General features: G+C 33.1%; 2 protein-coding genes across 2 annotated transcripts; one reads left to right on the forward strand and one right to left on the reverse strand.

Annotated features, from left to right (window-relative positions):
• Positions 1-2,457: 2,457 nt before the first annotated feature.
• On the reverse strand, positions 2,458-3,081 carry LOC140176136 (uncharacterized). The gene has a single exon (XM_072206023.1). The coding sequence runs from the start codon at positions 3,079-3,081 to the stop codon at positions 2,458-2,460; it is 624 nt and encodes a 207-aa protein (XP_072062124.1).
• A 3,536-nt stretch (positions 3,082-6,617) lies between these two features.
• On the forward strand, positions 6,618-10,334 carry LOC112722200 (GDSL esterase/lipase At3g48460). Its single transcript, XM_025773172.3, has 3 exons — positions 6,618-7,621; positions 8,690-8,867; positions 9,598-10,334. Exons 1-3 carry the CDS (start codon positions 7,164-7,166, stop codon positions 10,102-10,104), a joined length of 1,143 nt encoding a protein of 380 aa, XP_025628957.1. The 5' UTR covers positions 6,618-7,163; the 3' UTR covers positions 10,105-10,334.
• The last annotated feature ends 798 nt before the right edge of the window (positions 10,335-11,132 follow it).

An 11,132-nucleotide genomic window follows, 5' to 3' on the forward strand; every position in this document is an offset into this window, starting at 1 on the left:
AATGGCGCCAAAGACTTAGTGCTCTCAAACGTGAATCACACTTTGTCACAATTCCGCACAACTAACCAGCAAGTGCACTGGGTCGTCCAAGTAATAAACCTTACGTGAGTAAGGGTCGATCCCACGGAGATTGTCGGCTTGAAGCAAGCTATGGTCATCTTGTAAATCTCAGTCAGGCAGATTCAAATGGTGATGGAGGATTGATAATTAAAAGATGAATAAAACATAAAATAAAGATAGAGATACTTATGTAATTCATTGGTGGATTTCAGATAAGCGTATGAAGATGCTTTGTTCCCCTTGAACCTCTGCTTTCCTATTGCCTTCTTCCAATCATTCATACTCCCTTCCATGGCAAGCTTTATGTTGGGCAGCACCATTGTCAATGGCTACATTCTGTCCTCTCAGTGAAAATGGTCCTGATGCTCTGTCACAACATCGGCTAATCAGCTGTCGGTTCTCGATCATGTCGGAATAGGATCCATTGATCCTTTTGCGTCTGTCACACGCCCCACAATCGCGAGTTTGAAGCTCGTCACAGTCATCCCTTCCCAGATCCTACTCAGAATACCATAGACAAGGTTTAGACTTTTCGGATCTCAGGAATGGCCGCCAATAATTCTAGCCTATACCACGAAGGTTCCAATCTTAGATTAGAAACCCAAGAGATACACACTCAATCGAAGGTAGAACGGAGGTGGTTGTCAGGCACACGTTTATATGTGAGAATGATGATGAGTGTCACTGATCATCACATTCATCAAGTTGAAGAACAAGTGATATCTTAGAGAAGAAGTAGGCGTGAATTGAATAGAAAAACAGTAGTAATTGCATTAATTCATGAAGAATAACAGAGCTCCACACCTTAATCTATAGTGTGTAGAAATTCCACCGTTGAAAATACATAAGAACAAGGTTCAGGCATGGCCGTGAGGCTAGCCCCCAAACGTGAAAAGATCTATGAAAGTATATCAAGTGTGTAAAAGAGATCTCCAAATACAATAGCAAAAGGTCCTATTTATAGAAAACTAGTAGCCTAGGGTTACAGAAATAGGTAATTAATGCAGAAATCTTCTTCCAGGCCCACTTAGTGTGTGCTTGGGCTGAGCATTGAAGCATTTTCGTGTAGAGACTTTTCTTGGAGTTAAACGCCAGCTTTTGTGCCAGTTTGGGCATTTAACTCCAGCTTTTGTGCCAGTTTTGGAGTTAAACGCCAGAATTCTTGAGCTGACTTAGAATGCCTGTTTGGGCCATCAAATCTCGGGCAAAGTATGGACTATTATATATTTCTGGAAAGCCCAGGATGTCTACTTTCCAACTCAATTGAGAGCGCACCAATTGGGCTTCTTTAGCTCCAGAAAATCCACTTTGAGTGCAGGGAGGTCAGAATCCAACAGCATCTGCAGTCCTTTTTCAGCCTCTAAATCAGATTTTGGCTCAGGTCCCTCAATTTCAGCCAGAAAATACCTGAAATCACAAAAAAATACACAAACTCATAGTAAAGTCCAGAAGAGTAATTTTTATTTAAAAACTAATAAAAACATAATAAAAACTAATTAAAATATACTAAAAACATACTAAAAATAATGCCAAAAAGCGTATAAATTATCCGCTCATCAGCTAGCTTCTAATCTCCCTTTATGGTGGCAATCCCTTTTGCTATAGAAAACTTCATGCATAGGTGGGTTGTAGGGACAACAGCTGCAAGTCGGTTCAAGGTTGTCCGTCCTATTAGGGCATTGTATGTCGAGGTGATGTCAACCACAATGTAGTTGATGCTCAATGTCTTTGACTTTGCATCCTTTCCAAAATTGGTGTATAGGGAAATGTATCCAAGAGGTTGGATCAGAGTGTCTCCTAGTTTGAAGAGACTGTCCGGGTATGCCTTTAGATTCTTTTCTTCTAGTCCGAGCTTGTCAAAAGCAAGTTTAAATAGTCTATCTACCGAGCTGCCTTGATCTATTAGTGTTCTTTAGAGGTTTGCAATGACGAGGATCATAGTTATCACCACGGGGTCATCATGGCTAGGTGTTATCCCTTGAGCATCTTCTTTAGTGAACGAGATTGTGGACAAGTCAGGAGATCTGTTATCTTCCTCGACTTAGTACACTTCTTTAAGATGCCTTTTCTATGATGATTTTGATATTCCTCCTCTAGAAAATCTTCCATTAATCATGTGTATGTGGCGGTCGGGGGTTTGAGGTGGATGTTTTGGTCGTCCTCCTTCTTCATCTCTTTTTCTCTTCCTCGGGTCATCCGACCTACCCGCCAAGTACCTATCTAGTCGGCCTTCTCTGGCTAACTTTTCTATGACATTCTTAAAATCATAACAGTCGTTGGTAGAATGCCCATAGAGTTTGTGGTACTGATAGTATTCTGTCTGACTTCCAACCTTTTTGTGTTTAAATGGACGAGGAGGTGGAAGCTTCTCGGTGTGACATATTTTTCTGTAAACATCTACAAGAGAGACCCGGAGAGGAGTGTAATTGTGATATCTTCAAGGCTTCTCTGGGGTGTATTCTTCCTTCTTCTTAGCTTCTTTGTCTTAGTCGTGAGTGGTTCTCTTAGTCGTGAGCTATCCTCCATATTGATATATTTTTTTGTCCATTCTTGTACTTCGTACAACAAAGTCGGGTGTCGCTTGGATATAGATTGAGAAAACGGTCCTTCTTTAAGGGCGTTAACCAATCCCATTGTTACTGCTTCAGTGGGTAAGTTTTGAATCTCCAAGCACGCCTTATTGAATCTCTCCATGTAATCTCGGAGTGTTTTTCTGATCTCTTGCTTAACTCCCAGCAAACTCGGGGCATGTTTTACCTTATCCTTCTGAATCAAGAATCTTGTCAGAAATTTCTCTGCTAGGTCCTCAAAACAAGTCATCGACATGGGGGTAAAGTTGTCGAACCACTTCATCGCAACTTTAGTCAAAGTTGTTGGGAATGCTTTGCAATGGGTAGCATCAAAGACATCGGACAGATTTATCCAACTTTTGAAGTTGTTGAGATGGTGCATCGGGTTGGTTGTTCCGTCATAGAGATCCATGTCAGGAGTTTTGAAATTTCTTGGAACTTTAGCCTGCATGATCTCTTCCAGGAACAAATCCTCACCTCCTAGAGGACTTTTCTCCCGATATGCTCGAGTGCTCCGTTTTCAAAGATCGGCTTCCAATTTTAAGAGCTTTTCTTCTAGCTTCCTTCACCATCGTACCTATCTTAGCAGTTTCCGTTCTGCTTCCCGTTGACGTTTAGCTTCCTGTTCGAGCTGCTCCAGTCATCCATCATGGCCGTGGACCAAACCTAGTATCTCTGTGGAATGTGGTGGTGCTTCCTCTTTCAGTGGATGTATCTCTGATTGAATCCACCTCAACCGGGGGTTTTCGGACGTTCCTTCTCTGTGAGGAATGTGCATCCTCTCGCGTGGTGGGGGTATTGAAAGTGCGAAGTCGTCTCGTTGAGGTTCGGGTTCTGATTGCGATGCCGTATGGCCGTCTTCATACAGATTATCTGCCATTGTCGATGGTCAAGCTGCAGGTCCCCGGCAAAGGCGCCAATATTCCGAGGGTTACCTAAAACATTAATTTTGGATTTGAACGCAAGGTCCAGACTCCTTCTGAGGCAGCGTCCGACTTGTTCTTACACCGAGGTGCAGCCGTCCGAGTTCCTCGTGAGGAGGTGGTGAGTGGTACCTGCAAAAAACTCCGATACTTAAGTCAGCAAGGGATTTAAGCAAATTTTAGTAGGTTAGAATGTGTATATACCTGAGGAATGTCAGTATATTTACAGTAGAGTTGTTAACGACCTTTGTTGGAGTAGTTTCACTTTTATTGATGGATAATCGTTCCCTTTATCTTAGGAATTTGTTAGAATATATCTTTCGGAAAAGATAGAGATAGTTGGAGTGATTCGCTGAGACAATTACTTGCTTAAACAAGTAGAGCTGGACTTCTTTTATTGTTCTCAATCTCTTTAAAGAGATAGGATATGCAGTACAGGCCGCCTTTTGGATGGACTTTTATCTTTATTGAGTCCGGCCTTTATGAGTTTGGGCAAAATATGAATAATATATGTATTTAAATTTTAAATTTTAAATGATGTGAATTAAACGAAAAATGAAATACAAACCAAATTGTATAGAAATATGATCGGCGAATTTATTAGTTTCTATAAAGTTAGTCGATTTATTTCAAAAAATTTTACAAACTACTTTTGTTTTATTTGTAATTTTGTATAATATTTACTATGTTGTCGGGACAATGAAGCACACACATCCCAATTCATTCATTTAATCAATAGGAGTGATTGATACAGAGGTCGTTGGTGGCCATTAATGAGACGCACACAAAAATTCAACCAAAATTTGCTAGCAAATTTAAATTCACCTTACATACCATAAGATAAGAACTACCCAGCTACTATTACTACTTGTCACCGCTCATCACTGCACTCTCTATCATGCTTTTCTGATGTTGCACTAAATCACCTTCAAAAACCGTTGGTGTGTGCACATGTTCATTTATTAAGGCCTCAGCTATTTCAATTCTTTAAGGAGAAATTTCTCCCGTTTTATACTTTTATCAACCACACTTTTATTTATTTGAAAATTGATGTGCAGTATTTAAATACGTTTATCTATTTATGTATCAAACCATAAATCAACAACAGCAAACTCTCTCCTACCATGTGTTAGTAGGCCTATTAACGTAATCTGAAACCGAATCAAAAATAAAACTCTGCATGATTATGGAAATGAGTTTAATTTTGATGCAGACACTGTAAAGTGTTTGCGTGTTTTTTGATGATCATTCATGCGAATAATATAAAAAGTAGCTATTTTTATCCATGTGACATTATCTAATTAGATAGAGTTATTCTCCATATACAAGCGTTTTTCCATACAAGTCATACAAATTATTTATATTCACGCGTTTTTCACGTTTTTTTTTGTGCCTCTTTTTCTTCTTCTTCTTCTTTCTCCGTGCCTCCTCTTCTTCTTCTTCTTCTTCTTCTTCTTCTTCTTCTTCTTCTTCTTCTTCTTCTTCTTCTTCTTCTTCTTCTTCGTCTTCTTCGTGTCTTTTCTTCTTCTTTTTCGTAATTTTTCTCTCTCGTTATCGTCGTCATCAACACCACCTCTTCCTTCTTCTTCTCTTTCTCCTTCTTTTTTCATTGAAATTTCTTCTCTTCTTTTCGTTTTCTCTTTCTCCTTCTTCATCAGTTATCTCGTTTGTTGAAAATAATAAATAATTCAGGTTCAAATTGTCAATTGAACAAGAACGAAATTGATTATTGTATTGAATCCAAGGCTAAGGTGTGGTTCAATTTAGAAGAAAAAATATAGCATTAGAGGAAAGATTTTTCTGCAGCAAATTTGGGTGTAGTACAAAGATATTTGGGTGTAATACGAAGATATTTTGGTGTATTTTAAGAATTTTTGGGTGTATTTTTATTCTGATAAGTTCTGCATAGTTCAAAACGATTCCTCTTCCTCTTTCTCATCTTCTACTGTTTCTTCTTTTTTTATCATCATCACCATCTTCTTCTTCTTTTTTTTCTTATTCATCTCTTTTTTTATATTACTTTCTCAAGTTTCTTTTTGTTTTACTCTCTTAACAAGAATAAAAACAAAAAAAAATCAAACAAAGAAGAAGAAGAAACACATAATGCTGCAAAATTAGTTGAAAGAGGATGAACTTACATTCATTTAACTAAAAGAAAGAAAGAAATAAGGAAAAAAAGAAGAAGAAAAAAATGCAACATTAGAGAAAATATTTTTCTGTATTTTCAGCAAATTTGGGTGTAGCACGAAGATATTTTGGTGTAATACGAAGATATTTGGATGTATTTTAAGAATTTTTGGCGTATTTTTTTCCTAATAAGTTATGCATAATTCAAAACTCTTCCTCTTCCTCTTTCTCATTTTCTACTGTTTCTTCTTTTTTTATCATTATCACAATTTTTTCTTCTTTTTTTTCTTATTCATCTTTTCTTTTTTATTTTACCTTCTCAAGTTCCTTCTTATTTTACTTTCTTAATAAGAATAAAAACAAAAAAATCAAACAAAGAAGAAGAAGAAACACATAATGCTGCAAAATTACTTGAAAGAGGATGAACTTACATTCATTTAACTAAAAGAAAGAAAGAAATAAGGAAAAAAAAGAAGAAAAAAATGCAGCATTAGAGAAAATATTTTTCTATATTTGCAGCAAATTTGGATGTAACACGAAAATATTTGGATGTAATACGAAGATATTTGGGTGTATTTTAAGAATTTTTGGGTGTATTTTTATTCTTATCTCTTCCTCCTCTTCATCTTCTATTGCATCTTCATCTTCTACTGCTTCTTCTTCCTCGTCTTCTTATTTCGTTTTCTTATAATTTTTCTTGGGAGAAAAAATCAAATAAAAAAGAAAACATAATATTGCAAAATCAATAGAATGACAGAGGAGGAGGAAAAAAATGCAGCAACAACAATGGTAATAAAAAAACAACGATAAAGATGAAATACGGGAAGAAAAATGAGGAGAAACGCAAAGCAAAAGGAGAATGCAGTGAGTGAATGCAATTTTTGTTAGATTTGGCTCAACTTGTAAGACTTATAAGTCAAAAAAACTTGTATGTATAACATAACTCAATTAAATATACATGTAAAATTATTTGATAGCGTATCAAAATTAAATTCTATAGAAATTTTAAATTTCTATCTAATATTTCAATTTTCATCATGTCTGAAATCTGAATATTGTAAAACAATTTTCATGCTATATTATTTTAATTTTTCTTATTGAATTTCACAAACCTAAGTGTATAGCCCTAATAAGTAACCTCTGCTATATATATATAAATAAGTCCTCTTTAATTTTCGCCTAGTCTTTTAATTTTCTTCAGTATGGGCAGCTACTAGATGCAGGAGTAGTATATTTAACTATATTTAGCTAATACTCAGAGAGAGAGAGAGAAAAAAAAAAAAAAACACAATTATGATTTGTAAATGTATGTACAAATTATTCTGATTTCATGTGTATGTATATAGTATAATAGTATATTAATACATATGTATACATATCTCAAAGTCACGTGTATAAATAGATAAGCTTCTAAACACAACATCAAAAATCAAGTTTCCAATTACTCACTGAAAGCAAAACAAAATAGTTGAGCCATTTGAAAATGGCTTCTTCTAGATCTTTTTCTTCTTTGCCAATTTTCGTCGTTCTAACAATAACCACCATATGCATGATTTCAAGTACTTCTGCCACAACAACAAGACTCTTCAAGAAGATCTATGCATTTGGGGACTCATTCACGGACACCGGCAACACCAAGAATGCCAATGGCCCAAGCGGATTCGGCCACGTGTCGAACGCGCCGTACGGCAGCACCTTCTTCAACCATTCCACAAACAGATACAGCGATGGAAGACTTGTCATAGATTTTGTAACTGAATCACTCTCAATGCCGTATTTGCCGCCTTACAAGCACTTGAAGAAGGGTAAAAATGACACTTTTGGTGTTAACTTTGCTGTTGCTGGTTCCACAGCAATAAACCATGCATTCTTTGTGAGGAACAATCTTTCTCTTGATGTTACCCCTCAATCTATACAATCACAGCTTATTTGGTTTAACAGGTACTCTTATAGAGGTGCAATCTTATAAAAATTACTAGATTCTCTAGTGTTACAAAAAAAATATATAATTTTATAATGGAAGAGAGTATACAAATGATTCTTTAATTTTTATGTATTTTTTTATCTTTGTATTTCTGTCATCAAGTGCATTCAAAGTGTAATGTACATCGTATAACTTGATAATTACATAACCAAGTGTCTATTATTGTGTCAAATTTTTGTCGAATTAATTTTTTTATAACAAATTTTAAATATTTAAAATTTATTAATTTTTATACTTTTAAATTAGATATTAACTATTTTTTTTTTGGCAATTGTACACTATAATTTTATATCATAGCAAATATCTAATTATATTAGTGATATTTTTTATGGTTTAACGGTTACTCCTAACCTCTATTTCTGTCTAACAAATCTAAATCAATCCAAATTAGATCGTTCATGCAATTTAGTTCAAACAAAAAATCAATTAAAATCGTATTAATTTTGAATTTGATTGATTCTATTTCTTGCAAAATGTATGGAAATAGATCAAATTTCGAATATACTTTTTAAAACTAATCTAATCCAATCCAAATCACATAATGTGCTATAATATTATTTTATTATATTTATAATTTTATTTATAATATATTCAATTTGTTATACATTTTTATATTATTCATGTATTATTTTATTTAATAAATATGTTAGGTTCAAAATGAAATTTATTTATTTTTTTATTTTAATTAATCTATAATTATATTTTTATTATTATGTTATTTTTGGTTTTTCAAAATATTGTTGAGACTTATTAAATTATTGTTAGTTATTTATAATTTGATTAAAATTTATTATGTAAATTTAATTTTTTTAATTTATAAAATCATAAATTCAATTCAATCTTTTTGAAATTAGATCAGATTTTTTTTCAAATCGTACCACAAATAAAATTAATATTTAGTTCGAATAAATTTTTGACTCAACTTGTTCAAAGTGCACTGTCGAACACCCATAGAAAATAGTATGCAAACTAAATCTCATTGTAGCTTTACTCATTGGTTTCTGTTCTTATACGGTTGGTAACAGATACCTTAATGAGAGCCAAGGATGTGAAGGAGTAGAATCAGGGTGCACTGATTTCAATGAGACACTATTTTGGTTTGGTGAGATTGGAGTGAATGACTATGCTTACACTCTTGGATCCAATATTCCTGATGATACCATAAGGAAGCTAGCAATCAGTAGTACCACTGGAGTTTTGCAGGTAAAATACTTAAATAGCAACCCTCTTGACCTCCTTTTTTGTACCCACTTATCATTTGATGGTTTAGGTTATTGAATTAGTACACTGCAACCACAGTTGTAGTTGCAGGATAATAATTTGAAGGGTCATGCTAATAATTAGGACATTAATTAAAGATATTATAAATAAAAAATCTTCATATAACTTTTTTAAAAGCTTATAATATGCTGAATATATTAATATTCAAAATAGTTCAGTAATATTAATATTTTTAAGACACTTGTCAGTTACAACAACAATTATTATATGAATATGATTATCCGTGTCTTTAAAATTGAAAAATATTATAATAAACTTTTAAAGATGTTAGGTGGACAAGAATAACTAATTAAAAATTAATCACAAAATTAGTTATTCTTATAAAATATATATTAAAATATAAAATACACATTAAAAATGATTTAAACAATGCATATTTTTATACATAAATACAAAATAATTAGTTGACGAAGGTTGATTTTTTTGTACACAGTATACACATAGCATTATTTATAAACTTGATATTGTATTGCAGTCAATAGCTTATGGCAGTTCTTTCTTTTGTTTGATTTAGAATTTTGCTATTCTAAAGAATTTGTTACAAATTACATGGTTTTATACCAACTTTTATAACCCAAAAGCATGCTTTTTTGGGTAAAATATAGTTACTAAGCAGATCCATCAACAAGTTTAAAACAATGTGTGTGTGCAGAGTCTGCTTGAGAAGGGTGCCAAGTACATTGTTGTGCAGGGTCTGCCACTCACTGGTTGCTTGCCACTGGCAATGTACCTCGCTTCGCCGGACAACAGGGACGACATAGGATGTGTCAAAAGCGCTAACAACCAGAGCTACAACCACAACCTTGTGCTGCAAGAAAAGATTCAAGAGTTGAGAAAACAGTACCCTGAATCCATCATAGTTTATGCCGATTACTGGAACGCGTACCGCGCCGTAATGAAGAACCCAAGCAAGTATGGTTTCACAGAAGTTTTCAAAGTGTGTTGTGGATATGGAGAACCACCTTACAACTTCAGTGTTTATGCCACGTGTGGAACACCAAATGCCACTGCATGCATTAGCCCTTCACATTACATTAATTGGGATGGTGTTCATTTAACTGAGGCAATGTATAAGGTTGTTTCTGAAATGTTTCTCCAGGGGAATTTAACACAACCTCCATTCAATTTTTTGTTGGAAAAAAAAGAGAAGCAGGGGTGAGGGTGATCAATGGTTCATCATCATCCAAGAATGCTGTTTGGTATTCCTTATTAGTCCTATTGGCTTTGCAGTGTTTGCTAACGTAACTATAAATTGAGAGAATCTATTCATATCTTGTATAATATTTTTCCTGCTTCAAATACTTATGTCCGTAGCAGGATTATTGGATATCAAATTTTCCCAGGGAAATTAGTATATACTTTTACAAATAAATATATATTTGTGTAATATTATCTAGCTAGCATAATTCTACAATGAAAATTACGGACCCTTCAAAAGGACACAAGAACCTATCAAATTTTTGAAGACTTTTAAAGAATAAAAATTTATAAAGAACTTAGATATTTGATCTGAAATTTTTTTAGGTTGTATTTAATTTTAAGAACACAAGACACAAGTGAGAAAATATAAAAATTAGTTATTTTGTATTTTATTTAATGATAAACTAAATATAAAAAATAATAAAAGATGAAAGTTTAATTTATTTTTACTGAAGATAGGGAGATTTGAACCCACAACTTTTTAGGTGAGTATAGAAAGATTATGTCATTTGAACTATAACTTATTAACGAGCTTAAATATCAATTTAGGTGTTTATTTTTTTTTAAGTATTATCAAAATTTCATATCATTGTAATAACCACCATGGAACTAACTTCAAAATTTATGGTATATCTCTTGAAACCAAAGAAAGAAATTAAGGTTGCATTTGATTCTGAAAATAGATTAAGACAAGAATAAGATATAAATGATAGAGATACAAAAATTAGTGTTATTGTATTTTGTTTAGCAATAAATTAGAATAAATTATAAAAATTTAATTTATTTTCATTCTTTTTTCATTCAAAAATTTGAAAAAAAAGATATAATAATAAAATATAATTATAAAAAATTAATAAAAATAATAAAAAAATAAAAAATAAATTGTGTCTTTTTATTAATGTTTATATATCTTTTTTAATAGAATAAAAATAAAATATACTAATTTAATATTTTTATTCATATCTCATCTATTAAATACAATTTTAT

The sequence above is a fragment of the Arachis hypogaea genome, chromosome 11 (assembly GCF_003086295.3).
Source record: "Arachis hypogaea cultivar Tifrunner chromosome 11, arahy.Tifrunner.gnm2.J5K5, whole genome shotgun sequence".
Classification (NCBI taxonomy): domain Eukaryota; kingdom Viridiplantae; phylum Streptophyta; class Magnoliopsida; order Fabales; family Fabaceae; genus Arachis; species Arachis hypogaea.